This window comes from Dendrobates tinctorius, unplaced genomic scaffold, assembly GCF_039654945.1.
Source record: "Dendrobates tinctorius isolate UK_male_01 unplaced genomic scaffold, ASM3965494v1 ptg000083l, whole genome shotgun sequence".
In the NCBI taxonomy this organism is placed as follows: Eukaryota; Metazoa; Chordata; class Amphibia; order Anura; family Dendrobatidae; genus Dendrobates; species Dendrobates tinctorius.
The window spans coordinates 5,435,873-5,454,557 of NW_027361751.1; the positions used below are offsets into that span (position 1 = coordinate 5,435,873).

The 18,685-nt window shown below is 45.0% G+C and overlaps 1 protein-coding gene across 4 annotated transcripts in view; it reads left to right on the forward strand.

Annotated features, from left to right (window-relative positions):
• The window catches only part of ARHGEF28 (Rho guanine nucleotide exchange factor 28), a 305,341-nt gene that overhangs the window by 259,888 nt on the left and 26,768 nt on the right, over positions 1-18,685 (forward strand). For all 4 annotated transcript variants that reach the window (XM_073584069.1, XM_073584071.1, XM_073584070.1 and 1 more), the window contains 7 exons: positions 241-292; positions 4,113-4,248; positions 4,378-4,499; positions 7,749-7,889; positions 13,555-13,802; positions 15,789-15,911; positions 18,385-18,502. In XM_073584069.1, the coding sequence (XP_073440170.1) occupies positions 241-292; positions 4,113-4,248; positions 4,378-4,499; positions 7,749-7,889; positions 13,555-13,802; positions 15,789-15,911; positions 18,385-18,502 (940 nt within the window). The remainder of the gene's footprint in view (positions 1-240; positions 293-4,112; positions 4,249-4,377; positions 4,500-7,748; positions 7,890-13,554; positions 13,803-15,788; positions 15,912-18,384; positions 18,503-18,685) is intronic.

Genomic DNA, 18,685 nt, shown 5'->3' on the forward strand with positions numbered 1-18,685 from the left:
CTGGGTATATAATGTGTTTCTGGTCTGATGCACCTTTTTATCTGTATCTACCAATCTATGATTCTGTCTGGGAACACAGATTATGGTTGGCGACTGGAGAAAAACAATTGTTGCTAATTGAACTAAGTGTAGGATGGTTCAGAAATAGATTTTTACTATTGCAACATGTGAAATCTTGGTGATATCATATTAATTATTTATGCAATTTTTTCATTAATAAAAGGTGTTTTTTTTTCTTAGAAGTTCCAGGACCGATATAATTCAAAGTATAAACAGCCAGCTGTCATTTCAAGTGAGTGAGAGTATAAATCTGCTTTGTTGTATCTATGATCTCTGACACAGATTTTGATTAAATTAAAAGGCTTGGGCAAGTTTAGAATTAATGACCTACCGTATATACTCCAGTATAAGCTGACCCGAGTATAAGCCGAGGCACCTAATTTTGCATGGAAAACTGGGTAAGCTTATTGACTGAGTGTAAGCCGGGTATGCATTGTCCCCTCATCCCTGTCCTGGTATGCGTGGCTCCACCCCGTCGCTGTCCTGGTATGCATGGCTCCCCGTCGCTGTCCTGGTATGCGTGGCTCCCCCTGTAGCTGTCCTGGTATGCGTGGATCCCCCCCGTCGGTCTCCTGGTATGCGTGGCTCCCCCTGTAGCTGTCCTGCTATGCGTGGCTCCCCGCCCATCGCTGTCCTGGTATGCGTGGCTCCCCCCCATCGCTGTCCTGGTATGCGTGGCTCCCCCCCATCGCTGTCCTGGTATGCGTGGCTCCCCCCCATCGCTGTCCTGGTATGCGTGGCTCCCCCCTGTAGCTGTCCTGGTATGCGTGGCTCCCCCCTGTAGCTGTCCTGGTATGCAGGACTCCCCCCTCCCGTCCTTGTATGCATCCTTCCTATTACAAAAAAAAACAAAACATCCTACTCACCCTCCAGCGTACCCTCGCAGCACCTTGTTCCGGCATCCAGCAGCTCTTCCGGCGTGGTCACGTGGCCCGGTTCATTAAGGTAATGAATATGCGCTCCATGCCTATGGGAGTGGAGACGTGTGTATATTAATTACCTTAATGAGCGGCACCACATGATCGCTCTGTACAGGAAGTGCTACCTGAAGTTGGCACCAACGAGATGCTGCAAGGGCGCCAGGACCAACGAGATGCAGGGCACGCTGGAGGGTGAGTAGGATGTCTTCTGGAAGTCGGCAGCTGTCACTGTGCGCACTATAAGAGAAATTAATATTCATTTCTCTTTATCAGCGGCACAGACTGTAGCCACAGCCACCGGCTCCTGCCTCTGTGACCCGCTGATCCCCCTCCCCCGCTGGTCTCTGGGACAATGACTCGTTTATGAGCCAAGGGGGGTGTTTTCAGCACAAAAAAATGTGCAGAAAAACTCAGCTTATATAACAAGTATTTATATATGGGTACTTTTTCTCCTAGAACATTGCCGCACTAGTCCAGGGGCTCGGTTTGGTATTGCAGTTCCACTCGAGTCAATAAGGGTTAACAGGTGTACTTAGTATTTTTTTTTTTTTATGGGTTATAATTATAATACCCCATTAATTTTGGGGAGAACTCCATTTTGTCATTCTCTGCCTGTAGCTACAGAGATGTTGTTCGTCAGTATCCATTATTATTCTGTACCCCTACCTCCTATGCAGCAGATTTAGTTGCAAATATTCATACCGCGTGTGAATCTATCCTTGGGGTATGTTCACATGTTGTGTTGTTGTCGCAGATTTTCCACGTTGATTTAGTTTGAATCTGCACAGTATTATAGTAGCAGCCAAGTAATAAGATTTGGAAAAATCTCATCAACATGTGGCAGAAATTGACCTGCGACACAGATTTAAAAATCTGCCACATCTCATTTGTTGGTGCAGAATTCATCAAGTCCAAATCCACCACAAGATCAACATACGCTGAATTGGGGGAAAAAATCTGCAGAAACTCTGTTATGTGGGAAGATATTTTTATAGTATACTATTTCAGGTTAATTTGACCTTCATCTGAGATATCGGCACTAAAGTTTAACTGCATGAAACTGCTTTATACATTGGGGGAGGAATGCAAAAACTAGTGCATGGGAAAAATGGCATTCCAAGCAATCAGATTATTTGTCAAGTTATTTTTTTAGAGGTCATTTATTAGTTGCTTTGGTAAATTGACTTTTTCCTAAGTCTTTGTCCTACATGTCACTTTGCATATTTGCTTAATTACCGTAAGTGTAAAGTCTTAATGAAGCAAATAAATTCAGCTCACCTGGATGAAGCAGCGTAAAGTCTTAATGTTGCAGTGCATTCTTCTAGATTCTAGAATGCGGTTCCACGATAATGGTATGTGTACACAGCGTCTCTTCAGAATTTTTGTGTACAAAAAAAATTCTAAAAAAAATGCTAAAAATAATGAACACATGCACATCAATGTAAAAAAAAAACCATAAACACCTACTTTGCACTTGGAAGTTGTTCACTTATTGGTACATAGATTTTAAAATAAGAACTTTGCTGCAAAAGATATTAGAAAAGACGCCAAAGAAGACAATTCAGGAAAAATGTTGCCGGCGTTTTCCTGAAACGTCTTCTGCTTGAAAACCCCAGTTGGTTTTCCGACGTCTAAAAGACGCCATGTGTACATACTTGAGAAATGAAACAGTGTTCTGATACTTGATGGCTTTCTGTCATCTGGCGCACTGATGACCTTCCTCAAATGATTACATGTGTTTGACAACACTGCGTTTTATCTTTGTCCTTCTCATTGTACAGTGTGTTTCCTTTCATTCCAGTCATTCACAAATCTTTCTGATTAATACAAATTACAATCTCTGAACATAAGATATGGAAATGTCTTAAAGGGCCTGTCACACTAAGCGATATCGCTAGCAATAACGCTATAACGTCACTGATTTTGTGACGTTATAGTGATATCGCTATGTCTGATACTTACTTCCGACCGGCTCCCCCGCTGGTTATCGCTGATCGCGCGAGAACGTCCTGGGCCATTTCTCGTCGTCTGCTTTCTGCTGGGCTTCCTGTGGCGCCGACGAGCGATGCGTGGACGCGGGCGGGAATACGTCAGGATCGCCTCGTCTGACAGGTAAGTAGCGACCCCCAACCGCTGCTATGTCGCTGGTGAAATCTGCCTGTGTGGCAGCTCACTAGCGACCACTTAGCGATGTACCAGCGATTCTGACCGCGTCATATCGCTGGTCGGGATCGCTGGTGCATCGCTAAGTGTGACAGTACCTTTAAAAACATGCATTGCAGAATATTTTTCTTTTGTAAGCTTGAGAGCAGATTGATTAGCAGTTACTAGACTAGAAAAAATGTCTCCTCCTCTCCAGAAACCCCTTTGCACGTGTCCATAGGTGGCAATTTCCACCTCAGACTAAAAACAAGAGTGGATGTCAGACCCCCCATGATTAGTAGATGTCAGACCCCCCATGATTAGTAGATGTCAGGCCCCCACAAATAGGGGATGTCAGACCCCCCATGATTAGTAGATGTCAGACCCCCCATGATTAGTAGATGTCAGGCCCCCCATGATTAGTAGATGTCAGACCCCCCATGATTAGTAGATGTCAGACCCCCCATGATTAGTAGATGTCAGACCCCCCATGATTAGTGGATTTCATACCCCCCCATGATTAGTGGATGTCAGGCCCCCACAAATAGGGGATGTCAGACCCCCATGATTAGTAAGCTATCACCTATTCTGAGGATAGGTAATAACTTGATTTCACTAGAAAACCACTTTGATAATACTGGAAAACCTGTTTTAAGAACATTTTCCATTTATTGGAAAGTCTAGAATTTTTCTACTACTAATGAATTAAAATAAAAAACAAATGCAGCACACCTGAAAAATTGCATCAGTTTTAGACTTTTGTGTGTGAGATTTTCTGAATTGACTAAATATGTCAAATCCCAAATAAACCAAGTGATATATGGTCAGAGATATCAAGTAGATGCTGTATATTATGGCTTGGTGGTCCTGTTCTTTGAGCTTCGTCTATCACTTTGCAGCGTGGACTTTTAATATATTTATTTATATATATCCTTATTTTGTTACAAAAAAGTTAACGCATAGTAATAACATTTTACTGCTACATTACAGATTCTTCATTCAAGGACATACCTCAACCTGCTCTCTCAACGTCCCCTCCCTCCACCTCAATATCCTTAGGAAAAAGAGACACTGGTCAGCCATCTACTGCACCCTGCCGAGGCGTGCCTGTATTGGGTGTAGACAGGTATGAGAGCACATTGTTAAGAGAAAGAACAAATTATAGATTTGATTGTTTTTAGTTACTGGTTCCTTGTGTTCATTCACATAATGTTGGGATTGTTACATGAACCTCATAATCTCTCTTTCCATGTAGAAGATCAGACCAGTCTTTGGAATCTGATGGTGACACAAGTGTGTCTCGATCCAGATCACAGTCAGAAGAGCTGCTGCAGTCAGTGGGAACCCCTCCATCAATGGATACTTTTCCCATTGAAGGTACTTTACTATTTTTTTTTCTTTATCATTACTGTCCAGTAAAAAGTAAAAAACTGGGCCCAATATGATGGGAATCTTCAGGAGTCTTAATGCAACACACTGTATCCAAGGCATAGTTCATATCACACTTAAAAGGGTTGTCCAGTCCAAATCGATAAGTATGTAGTCACGCTGTGTGCACTGTGTGCTGTGGGGATTCGCTGTTTTTCTGAGCAATGACCGGGGGGTATGTATGCAGGCCAGGGCCCGCCAGTGGGTGCGGTCACACTTCCGTAAACTTGTATGGAGCGAAGCCACGTCTTCTTGTCGGCCACACCCAGAGGACAGCAGGGTCACTAGTCGGGGCACTGCCTCTCTCAGTACAAGTGTATGGAGACAGGCAACACCCACTAAATAGGTCCGTCCTGGCCGGGAGTATGTATAACGCATGTATACCCTCTGGTCTGGGGTCAGAAGCTGGCGAATAACTGCAGCGCACAGTGCATGCACAGAGTGACTGCAGACTTATCAATTTGGACCAGACAACCCCTTTAACCTCAGAAAGATGAGCTAACCCCTTTGAAAAGAAACAATTAACTAACAAGGAGTTATCTTCCCTTGAAGTTCCTCTAGTTCCAGTATTTCAAGTTTTCAGTTTTAGTCGCACACTAAAATCAATATTGTAATTTAAAACCATAATTCTCTAAAAAATAAAAACTAGTAACTGGCCCTGAGGCTGCATAAGTACAGTTATAGCAAATCTTTACACAAAAATAACAGCTGCTGGGAGCACAAGAACAGAAGAATGCAGGACTTCTGGGAGCACTGGAACAGCAGAACGCAGGACTGCTGGGAGCACTGGAACAGCAGAACGCAGGACTGCTGGGAGCACTGGAACAACAGAACGCAGGACTGCTGGGAGCACTGGAACAACAGAACGCAGGACTGCTGGGAGCACTGGAACAGCAGAACACAGGACTGCTGGGAGCACTGGAACAGCAGAACGCAGGACTGCTGGGAGCACTGGAACAGCAGAACGCAGGACTGCTGGGAGCACAAGAACAGCAGAACGCAGGACTGCTGGGAGCACAAGAACAGCAGAACATAGGACTGCTGGGAGCACAAGAACAGCAGAACATAGGACTGCTGGGAGCACAAGAACAGCAGAACATAGGACTGCTGGGAGCACAAGAACAGAAGAATGCAGGACTGCTGGGAGCACAGGAACAGCAGAACACAGGACTGCTGGGAGCACAGGAACAGCAGAACACAGGACTGCTGGGAGCACAGGAACAACAGAACGCAGGACTGCTGAGAGCACAGGAATAGCAGAACACGGGACTGCTGGGAGCACAGGAACAACAGAACGTGGGACTGCTGGCAGCACGGGAACGGCGGGACTGCTGGGAGCACGGGAACGGCAGAACGCGGGACTGCTGGGAGCACGGGAACGGCAGAACGCGGGACTGCTGGGAGCACGGGAACGGCAGAACGCGGGACTGCTGGGAGCACGGGAACGGCAGAACGCGGGACTGCTGGGAGCACGGGAACGGCAGAACGCGGGACTGCTGGGAGCACGGGAACGGCAGAACGCGGGACTGCTGGGAGCACGGGAACGGCAGAACGCGGGACTGCTGGGAGCACGGGAACGGCAGAACGCGGGACTGCTGGGAGCACGGGAACGGCAGAACGCGGGACTGCTTGGGAGCACGGGAACGGCAGAACGCGGGACTGCTTGGGAGCACGGGAACGGCAGAACGCGGGACTGCTTGGGAGCACGGGAACGGCAGAACGCGGGACTGCTTGGGAGCACGGGAACGGCAGAACGCGGGACTGCTTGGGAGCACGGGAACGGCAGAACGCGGGACTGCTTGGGAGCACGGGAACGGCAGAACGCGGGACTGCTTGGGAGCACGGGAACGGCAGAACGCGGGACTGCTTGGGAGCACGGGAACGGCAGAACGCGGGACTGCTTTCCAGCACGGGAACGGCAGAACGCGGGACTGCTTTCCAGCACGGGAACGGCAGAACGCGGGACTGCTTTCCAGCACGGGAACGGCAGAACGCGGGACTGCTTTCCAGCACGGGAACGGCAGAACGCGGGACTGCTTTCCAGCACGGGAACGGCAGAACGCGGGACTGCTTTCCAGCACGGGAACGGCAGAACGCGGGACTGCTTTCCAGCACGGGAACGGCAGAACGCGGGACTGCTTTCCAGCACGGGAACGGCAGAACGCGGGACTGCTTTCCAGCACGGGAACGGCAGAACGCGGGACTGCTTTCCAGCACGGGAACGGCAGAACGCGGGACTGCTTTCCAGCACGGGAACGGCAGAACGCGGGACTGCTTTCCAGCACGGGAACGGCAGAACGCGGGACTGCTTTCCAGCACGGGAACGGCAGAACGCGGGACTGCTTTCCAGCACGGGAACGGCAGAACGCGGGACTGCTTTCCAGCACGGGAACGGCAGAACGCGGGACTGCTTTCCAGCACGGGAACGGCAGAACGCGGGACTGCTTTCCAGCACGGGAACGGCAGAACGCGGGACTGCTTTCCAGCACGGGAACGGCAGAACGCGGGACTGCTTTCCAGCACGTGGAACGGCAGAACGCGGGACTGCTTTCCAGCACGGGAACGGCAGAACGCGGGACTGCTTTCCAGCACGGGAACGGCAGAACGCTGGACTGCTTTCCAGCACGGGAACGGCAGAACGCGGGACTGCTTTCCAGCACGGGAACGGCAGACCACGGGCCTGCTGGCAGCACGGGAACGGCAGACCACGGGCCTGCTGGCAGCACAGATAGAAAGCAGCAATTGACCTGTAACAAGACAGGACACGTACAACTGCACTGTAGCAACCCACTAGTAGACAGTCAGTTCTTGCATGTACTGCAGTAATAAGCTTCCCCCTTATTGCTGCTAAAGTGATACCCTGATTGGGTGCGACCAGTCATAGGTTTTTTTTTCCCTAAAAACTCCACTGACTGCCTAGGCCTTCCAGGCACTTCCCAGCGACACAGATCTGCAGAGCTTGCAGCATTGTAAGTTACACTGGATTTCAAGTTATAAGGGCTGAAGGAAGCCCAATGATAGCTGAATGTATTGTAACGTGAGGGACCCCAGTATAGTGTTACATGAACTGTTCTGTCCTGCTCCTAGGGCAGGTGTGCCACATACAACAATGTCATCAGAGCTGTGAAGAACAGTATTCACTCTCAGATTAGCTACTTTTACTGTAATGCTGAGAACCTTTTCCGACATTGCTCCTAGATGTTGTGGACTCGGCCCTGTGGAGTGATTTCAGCCGTGATACTCTGGAATTTGAAGCCGAGTCATGGAGCTCAGTCGTGGATTCGTCTTTCTGTCATAAGCAAGACAAAAATGTCATCAAAAGGCAAGATGTTATTTTTGGTAAGTTATTTTGCAACAATGAATTGGGGAAGGAAATGAGCAGAACAATGTAAAAATCATAAATCTTAGACTGTGTTTATAGTTTTACATTTTCTCTTCGTTTTTTTTTTATTTCGATAAAATCTTTTCTGTTTGTATTGTTACATGGTCTTTATTTTGTAATACTCGGTATCAAAAAGAGTTTGTCCATCACCTTACATGACTTATAATAGAAGAAACTTATTAACTTCCATCATGCACAGCCAATTATAATTTTTGCACTTTTGCCTTCTGACAAGAGTCATAACCTTTTTATTTGTTTCGCTGATATAGTGTTTCGGAGGTCAAGTTTTAGTTTGGCCTTTTCTCCCTGTTTTTCAGTAGATTGAATGATGCCATTCATTTTCCCATATAAACAGGGCGAAACAGTGAAAAATATGCAATTCCTCCATGGTGTTTTCGGTTTAATTTTTAGGGTGTTTATTATGCGGTAGAAATGATCTGGCAACGTGATTTAAAGTTGAATTTAAATAGCCGCGATCAGAGCAAGCTTCGGTCCATGCTGTTAGATGTGGATGCCGGCTGTACAACACGAGGGGCAACGGCTGTGTGTGGAACGGGCATAACTCCTAAGCTTGGTCCATACACGTCAAAAACCAACTTCTCCATGAAGAAGTGAAGTACTTTCTGTGCAAGTTGCAACGGTTAATTAACAGTGTCAGAGGCGTAGCTAGGGTTTTGGTTCAGGGGGGGCGAAACTTCTGAGTGGGCCCCTAACCAGAGAACCTCAACAGATGACCGCGCTGCTGCCAAAAATAATCTATATATAGAAAGACCAACATTGATATTACCGCCATATGGTCAGTGTTAAATAATACCAGTCCTACAGAACATATCATAGATTACAGCAGAGTTACAAATAGTGACTTATCGCTGACGTTTTTTCTGATGGGATCATTCACTTTTCACGTCTTTTCCATCTGGCCCAGACCGACATGACTTCTCCAGCCACGACTCGGCTACAGAGAATACAACAAAGACATGTTTCACTTCTCAAATTTTCAGCACTGTCACCAATTGGACTGTTCTCAACCAGCATAAACTGCTCATCCTGCTGATACCCCAATACTGAGCCTCTGCTGCCGTATGTGTCCCTATTACTGCACCTGATACCCCAGTACTGAGCCGCTGCTGCCGTATGTGTCTTTATTACTACACCTGATACCCCAATACTGGGCCGCTGCTGCCGTATGTGTCCCTATTACTACACCTGACACCCCAATACTGAGCCTCTACAATATGTGTCCTTATTACTACACCTGATACCCCAATACTGAGCCGCTGCTGCCATATGTGTCCCTATTACTGCACCTGATACCCCAATGCTGAGCCGCTGCTGCCGTATGTGTCCCTATTACTGCACCTGGTACCCCAATGCTGAGCCACTGCTGCCGTATGTGTCCCTATTATTGCACCTCATACCCCAATGCTGAGCCGCTGCTGCTGTATGTGTCCCTATTACTGCACCTGATACCCCAATGCTGAGCCGCTGCTGCCGTATGTGTCCCTATTACTGCACCTGACACCCCAATACTGAGCCTCTGCCATATGTGTCCCTATTACTGCACCTGATACCCCAATACCGAGCCGCTGCTGCCGTATGTGTCCCTATTACTGCACCTGATACCCCAATGCTGAGCCGCTGCTGCCGTATGTGTCCCTATTACTGCACCTGATACCCCAATGCTGAGCCGCTGCTGCCGTATGTGTCCCTATTACTGCACCTGATACCCCAATGCTGAGCTGCTGCTGCCGTATGTGTCCCTATTACTGCACCTGATACCCCAATACTGAGCAGCTGACGTATGTGACCCTATTACTGCACCTGATGCCCCAATACTGAGCCTCTGCTGCTGTATGTGTCCCTATTACTGCACCTGATACCCCAATTCTGAGCCGCTACCGCCGTATGTGTCCAGATTACTGCACCTGATACCCCAATACTGAGCTGCTGCGGTATGTGACCCTATTACTGTGCCTGATGCCCCAATACTGAACCGCTGCTGCCGTATGTGTCCGTATTACTACACCTGATACCCCAATACTGAGCCGCTGCTGCCGTATGTGCCCCTATTACTGCACCTGCTGTGTGGTTCTGTGTGACCTCTAAATTTTAAAGCAACCCTCTACAATATAGTGATGCTGGGTGCAAGTGCCCTAGAAAACAATGCCCACATTTTGTCCCCTAGAATGTAATAGTGCCCTGTGTGCCCCGTTTGACAGTCACAGTAACCCAAGTTCCCCTATAATAAGTGACCACTTTACATTTAGTAATGTCCCAAGTCTCCCCCCTGTACAGCTCCCCTATACACAGTATGACACACTCTTATACACAGTATAATTCCCCCTCACTGTATGATGGCCCCGTCACTATAATCACTGTATGATGGCCCCCTAGATGGCATCCATATAGCACAGTGGTCTCCAACCTTTCTGACCTTGAGAGCCACATTCAGCTTAGAGAGAGGGTCGCGAGCCACATCCAGCTCCCATCTCCTTCAAAGTAGTGTCACTCAAACCCCGCATTACAGGTAAATCATTCCAAAGCATCACCCTGAGATCCAGGGGTTCCCACAATACCCCCATTCAGTATTCTCCCAACACACTGTCACATCCAGCTTTGAGCACCTCCTCTAACAGGTAGTACCATCCTCCAGTGTACCATACCTAAAACATCTCTAAACCCCTAAGACCAGTATATGTGCATTCAGATCTGCTCTTCTGTGCAGGGCTACTCACGTAAATCACTATTTTGTGATGTACTCTTCATACCTGTTTGCTAGACCTGGAGCTAATGCACCATGACGACTCTCAAGCCACAATTCATGGGACTGCGAGTAACATGTGGCTCCCGAGCTACAGGTTGGGGACCCCTGATATAGTATAATACACCAGATAGTCCTCAATATAGTATAATGCACCCCCATGGGAAGAGTCTATAGTATGATGCACCCCCAAAGGCAGAGTCTATAGTATGATGCACCCCCATAGGCAGCCTCTATATTATAATGCAGCCTCTGTATTATAATCCACCCCATAGGCAGCCTCTATATTATAACCTGATTTCATCAATAGGTCATTTTTTGATGATGCCATCTCGTCAGCCAGTTCTTCTACTAGGAGAGTAGAGGAAATCCGTTTTTCCACACTGTCTAGGGTTTATTCCGGTTTATGGTCTCTTCAAAGAGATATTTTCACACTCTATCCAGTAATGTTTATAGTTCTTTGTTAAATGGTTTCTTTCCATTGGTGGAATATAAACAGAGGATGAGAGAGTTTCTGCGCTTTTACCTTCAAATACAGTAATTGTCTGGAGATGAAAACGGGAAATCCTGTGTCCTGGTAGAACCCAGTTTATGCAGGTCAAACACGATTCCATGCCCCTGCTAGGTCGGCTGTTTCTGACAGATCTGACGGCCGTATTGCAGTTGTTGGATAGCTTGGATGCCATGCTCACATGTAAGACGAGAGAATTAATGTGGCTACAGATGAAGAATTGTGATCTGTGCAGAGATTCCTACTGAAACATTCTATGGAGAAGGTCCAATAGCTGTGTATACTGTTTTGATTTATTTTTTTCTAAAATCTCTAGAGAAAACATGGTACTAAGACATGGATTTGACAATTTTACCTATTTTAACACAGATAACTGTGTGCTGGTTTCTCTTCTCCAGAAGAAACCGTGCAGCCTCTAGTGCCATCTATGGGCTGTAGCTATCCGATAAGTCATTGCTGCTCAACCCTTTAGTATGACTTGTAGCATTTATTTATTTTACTCATTTATATAGCGCCATTAATTCCACAGCGCTTTACAGACATTATTGGCACTCACAATCTAGAATCTTTGGAATGTGGGAGGAAACCGGAGAACCCAGAGGAAACCCACGCAAACACGGGGAGAACATACAAACTCCTTGCAGATGTTGTCCTTGATGGGAATTGAACCCAGGACCCCAGCGCTGCAAAGCTGCAGTGCTAGCCACTGAGCCACTGTGCCGCCCAGGACTAAAAATCAGGGGTGTAACCATAGGGGTTGCAGCTGCACCCGGGCCCTGGAGCCTAGAAGGGCCAAAAAAGTACCTTTTGGAACATATGAAAGCACAAATAGTATGAAAGACCTGTGGCCTAGCTTTTCTCCTTGTGGAGAATGCCAAACCTGCGTAAGGAGACTTGTAGGCCATGCAATGCTCCTCTGGGAATTTAAATATGCAAATATCCTCTTCAGAGATGAAGAGAACTGGACGTCTAGCACCACCTTTTGGTGGGCAGTAATCCTAGAAGTCATATTTTTATGTTACACCTGTAATAGTCAGGGGCCGGCCCTACTGGAAATTTTGCACTGGGGACCACACAATTCAAGTTACACCGCTGCTTTAAAAAAAAAAAAAAAAAAAAAAAAAGCCAAGCAAGAATATCCTCCAAAATAGGGATGTGCTTGTTTGTGGGCTTTCATCTGTGCAGTAGGCCTTTGATATGGGTCTAGTGAGGAGATCATTCTGCGTGTCAAGACCACCAGCTCTCTCAGGGGAGATTTGTAGGTCAGGCAGGCACTTGAGGGACTCCTGCTGATGTCACAGTGACAGAGCAGCAGCTTCTTTTCTGCTCTGCTCTTTTGACGGGGCGTGACTATCAATGTCCTGCTTGCTCACAGCCGGCTCCCCGCTGCTTAACTGTGGGGAGCTGGCTGTGAATGAACACGCTGACCGTTCCATGGCAGTGCCAGGTACAACAGGCTGGTCGCTGAGGCACCGTGGCTCAGTGGTTAGCACTGTAGCCTTGCAGCGCTGGAGTCCTGGGTTTGAATCCCATCAAGGACAACATCTGCAAGGAATTTGCATGTTCTCCCAGTTTTTGCGTGGGTTTCCTCCCACATTCCAAAGACATACTGATAGGGAATTTAGATTGTGAGCCCCATCGGGGACAGTGATGTTAATCAGTGCAAACTGTAAAGTGCTGCGGAATATGTTAGCGCTATATAAAAATAAAGATTATTATTATTATAGTTGTTCTGGTAGCAGCTACAGTACCTGTGTATTAGGTTTTGGGCCCGCAGTAGGAAAAAATATTTTGTGTACGACCTCTTTAAAGGGTTCTTCACAACCCATATATATTGCATGATGAACTTTGGTTCTGCTGCAAATGTGAAAATATAGTCACAAGTATCTGAAATGCTTCCAGACGAATAGGATTTTTATTATATGTCGGAGAAGGGGGAGGGATAAAATACATTACTGTGTATTAGTGTAAACAAATTAGCTCTAATTCCATTGGAAGAGATCCATAATTACGGGAACTCTCGTTTCCTGTTCCTTATTTTTCCAATATTAATGTAATCATGACTGTGAGGGATTAAAAGGAAGGAGACTAATTGATAGAATGATTGGTACACGCATCCATTTACTATTTGCAGAGTTTGGGTATGGATTGCTCCCATGTTGTGGGCCAACCAAAAAAAGTCGAGCTTTGGTTCCTAGCGTGAAACCATCCTCAGATTACAGCTTTAATGTTATAAAAGATCGCAAATGTTCCATATCTAATCTCAAAGAGCTGTTGGGGTCTTGCGGGTGATAGTTTATTATTAGGTGTAACATTGTTATCCTGTTGTTGTTTTCCCTCTTCCTTTCAGAGTTCATGCAGACGGAACTGCATCATATCCAGACCCTTCTCATCATGTCTGAAATATTCAGGAAGGGGATGAAGGAGGAGCTGCAGCTGGACCACAGTACTGTGGATAAAATTTTCCCCTGTCTCGATGAGCTGCTGGAAAGCCATAAGTCCTTCTTTTATAACCTGCGAGAGAGGAAGCAGGAGTCCAGGGAGGGAAATGATGGGAACTTTGTGATCCACAGGATAGGAGATATCCTTGTACAGCAGGTATGGGACATGAAGTCATTTTTCAGTAGCCTAATATGGCTAGATGTACTGCCCTCCTAAATCACATTAATAAATGCCCAGTGTCAATCACTGAGAAACTGTCACCAGACAGAGCTGGTCTTATTGTCCTGTAGGTTTAGTCCTTGTCACCCATTGTAAATCAATGTACCTGGTATAAAGCTCTACTTTGGATGATCTTAAAGTCTATGGATTTTTTTTTTAATTATTTATCGTCTTCCTATATGCAAATTTATACATGATCTTCATTAAACATTTTCTACAATTTTGCTGCTGTGGAACCTCTACAACTCCTTCATATAGCTGGTTAACCTGGTGCTTCACTTATAGCTCTCCCAACCACACTGCTTCTGGCTCGATCTCATTTCTTCCATTCAGACGTCTCATTTTTTATGTACATGTTTCAGCCAAAATTTTCACGGGAAAAACACATCACCATTATAGTCTATGTCTCAGTTCACATGTTCATCATGTAATATAGCAAATAAGGTATACTGAAAGCTCTTCTTCAGAGAACAATCTTAAAACGCATAGCCTAGGTTTGTGGACATTATTTTTTCTATTCTAAATGTATGTATTTGGTGTTAAAATAATTTTCTATAGCGTCTCTGTTGACTGTACATTGTCGGCTTCAGAATGATTTAACTGAAAATGTGCCAGTGAGCTCATTGTCAGGTTTGATGGTTTCGCTGGAGACTTTACAGATTCTTTATTTCTCTCTTTTTTTTTTTCGAGCTCATTGAAGCTGATTTATGACCACAGACCACATCCAAACTGTATGTTCAGGGACAATAAGAGCCTTAACGAGCCAAATGGTATAACATTTTAAATGAAACTTGATTGCAAAAATGATTTTTATGCCCAAATACATGCATTTAAGTAAAAAAAGCCAAATGTATATTTGTTATATTGTGAGAGGGTGACACGCTTAGCTGCTTCTTCAGGTGGACACAGGAACACTTGGATAGTGAAACACCTGCTGGTTTATTAAAGTCCGCATACACCAAGGCAGGGTCCATGAAAGCAAAAGGCGAGCCTTCCTGGCTTAGCGGAAAACCAAAACAAAGTGCAACATAGTCCTTGCCCGGCAGGTTCCACCTGCAGACACCTAGCAATGTCCTCCACTCCTCCTGGAGCCGTATGTGTTCCCTCTCCCAACACACACACACAGACTGTCTCTCATATCCAGGTATTTAACCTGGACCCTGTGATGATCACATGACCGTGACATCACCGCAGGTCCTGCTAGTAAACATGCCTGTGTCGGCCCTGCAAGAGGGGATACGGTGAGCACCCTCCCACCGACTCTATGGGTGCTCACATAAAACCTGCCCATTGTAACTTTAAGATTAACCCTTTTGGAGGCAAAAGTAATCTGGTTCTACATCACTGACTGTAGTATACGCAGTGACATGTATCTCCCTTCATACACTGTGCCAGTGACCCTATCACTATATATATTCCCAAAGATGTATTAACCCCTTTTAATAATGTTTGATAAACTCTACAATGCTCACCAAGATATTCTTTCCATCCATTGTCAATGCATTTGCTTTATCCAGTTTGGTATCATTTATCAAAAATATGTCGGCCTATGAATACTTCTGTTTTTGCTTCGTTTCATTAATGCAATTTTTCTGGAGTGAAAATTTAGATAAGTGCCCACGTGTGTACCAAATGCTCAGTTCATTAAGTTTAGACTGAAATTTCATAAATCTTTGAATATTAGATGAGATGTGGGATTGATACCAGAGCTATGTATATGCGGTACTCGGTGAAGTCCTAGGACAAGCTCAGGATCTTGAATTCCATGTCGCAATCTTGTTTTAAAGCCAGTGACAGGTCCAGTTATCAGATGTGACAATGCCATTGTGGGAAGTGCCACAGATTGCCTTATAGATAAGAGCAAACGTTGCCTCCACTCCTATAGAAGCCCCTTACTAGCTGGCTACATTTCTTGTCCCACAGTTTTCTGCCGAGAACGCTGAGAAAATGAAGAGGATCTATGGAGAATTCTGCAGTCATCACATCGAGGCCGTGAACTTGTTTAAAGAACTTCAGCAAAACAAAAAGTTCCAGAATTTCTTAAAAGTGAGTAACGGAGCGTTTCTCTGTCTGTCTATTCCATCTATCCATGATCTCTCTAATCGATCAATTGGTCATCATCTATCTCTTCTCTTTGTCACACCGTTCTCCTCTGTTCTAGTCCTGATTCTGTAGCATATGTGTCGTTTCAGACTAGAACTTGATTTTTCAAACATTGCAGCATTATCACATCAGCCCCCTTATTAGAATAAAGAAATCTGCCCTCCTGCCAGGAAAGTAGCGCTTGGGTATTGTAGGGACCTGACAGGTTCCCTTTAAATGCAGAATGTTTGCTTGTATTTGTAAATGGAGAAAATGCATTGGAACCTTGAAGGGTGTGCGCATACGCTGCGGATTCTGCTGCGGAATTGTCTAAATCTGCAGGTCAAAAGATTTATGAATAAATCTACATTCTGTGAAAAAAAAAAAAAAGACCTGCAGTTTATGTGCAGATTTTCTGCGGATTTGCCTGCGGTTTTCCCCCAAACCGCTGCAGAATCCGCACAAAGAAGTGACATGCTGCGAATTTAAACCCGTGGAAAATTCTGCACCGTGTGCACTGCGGTTTTCATTTTCCATTGCTTTTAATGGTACTGTACACCGAAATCCGCTGCGGATCCGCAGCGTGTGCACACACCCGAAAGTTTCTGGGTACAGATGAGATGACTGAACCAACGAGGATAGAGTTTGAGTTGAATTTCCCAAAATCAAGTACGAACACTTGTGATTCTATTTGCAAGGAGAAAAAATGCCCGGCTGCCAGTAAAGCGTAAAGGGCCAGTAAATGGTAAAAAAAACAAAGGAAACAGCATGGGATTGTTAAACCCATTCATTGGTCTTACCAGTCACTTATGGTAATTGTTAATTAAATCCTCAATTTTGCATGAGATCTGAATTTTTAGAAAATATTTGTCAGCACATTACAGTGTTCTAGATTACCCTGATGCTTCTATGTTGGGGTAACAAGGCAGCGCATGCTGGAGGTTACAATCTTGTAAAACGCTCCTGACAAATCTTCCAATACATGTACTGTATCCGTACATAATCACGTTAGTGGGTTATTTCATGTACTGCAGCGCCTCACTGTGGACACTTCTAGAAATGCATTCAAGCATGTAGCTTAGTTAAGAATAAATAGTCTATTAACATCTCCTTTAAATCACCGATAATTGCTATTATTATCAGATGTGTTGCTTTAAGGGTATGAGCACACGTTGCGGATTTGCCTGTGGAATTTTCTGCGCAGATTCTTCCTCTTGGCAGAAAACAGGTAAAAATCCGTGCGTTTTTGATGCAGATATTCATGCATTTTTTTCATGCGGATTTGTATGCGTTTTTGTCAGCTAAATAAAGATCTATTATTTAACAATAAGAGTTGTGATATCATTTCTTTGTCCAACCTCTTCTTTTACCTAAGCCATTGAAGAATAATGTTTACACACACAGATAGATCTGTAGATAGATATATCTGTAGATAGATAAATAGATATATCTATAGATATATCTATTTATATATCTATCCATAGATAGATACAGTGACTTGCGAAAGTATTCGGCTCTCTGGAACTTTTTAACTTTTTCCCACATATCATGCTTCAAACATAAAAATACCAAATGTAAATTTTTGGTGAAGAATCAACAACAAGTGGGACACAATTGTGAAGTTGAACGAAATTTTTTGGTTATTTTAAATTTTTGTGGAAATTCAAAAACTGAAAAGTGGGGCGTGCAGTATTATTCGGCCCCTTTAACTTAATACTTTGTTGCGCCACCTTTTGCTGCAATTACAGCTGCAAGTCCATGCAACACCCTCCATCTCCTGCAATATAAAAAAATAAACAAACAAATACTCCCTGTCCGACGTAATACAATTATTAACGAGTGTCCCACGACTATCTCCCCTGTAGAACAATGACATCGGGTGATGTCACTGCTCTACAGGGCCTCCTGCGATGCACTGACAGGAGATAACATTTGCAATTCATATTATAAGGGTTTTTGTCTTCACTCCTGTAAAAAAAAAAAAATGCATATAAGTGGCTTCCACACCCTGCTTTTCCTCACCTTGCTTTTCCCTAGTGGATTTCCTTTGTTCACCTGCATTAATATTAGAATGTACTCATTTGAAGTACAGGTGATGGCAGTGATGTGTCATCTCAGCACCTGTGTGTCACTAACACACAGCTGTTTCAGGACATTGTTCTGCTAAGCACAACACTCAGAGGAGAAGACAGGTACTTACCAATCACTGCCATCATCTGTACTCCAAAAGAGTATGTCCTGAGATCAATGAAGCTGAAGGCAGGAAATGTAATGGGGGAAAAGCGAGGCTTAGAAGTCAGCTATATGCAATTTTTTTTAAAGAAATGAAGACCAATTCACTGTTGGTCATTTGCAAAATGTCATAATTTTCCATGCTGGGCAAAATTATATATAATAAAAGTTGAATTACTTTTTAAATGTGTTATTGTATTTATAGGTGACAAACAGTAACCTTCAGGCTCGTCGTCGGGGAATCCCAGAATGCATCCTGCTAGTAACACAGCGCATCACCAAGTATCCAGTACTAGTGGAGAGAATACTACGATATACTCCTGGTCAGTGGACGTTACAGCGCCGCCTACAGGGAACGCAGGAATGTCAATTGTGTATTACTTTTTTCTGTAACCTATATGTTTACTCTGATTGCACAGTTTAAATGTTATGTATATATAGACCAGCGATGTTGGCGCTGAGCGCGATTGCTCGCAGGGGCTGCTGATTGGCTGCAGTGCTCACAC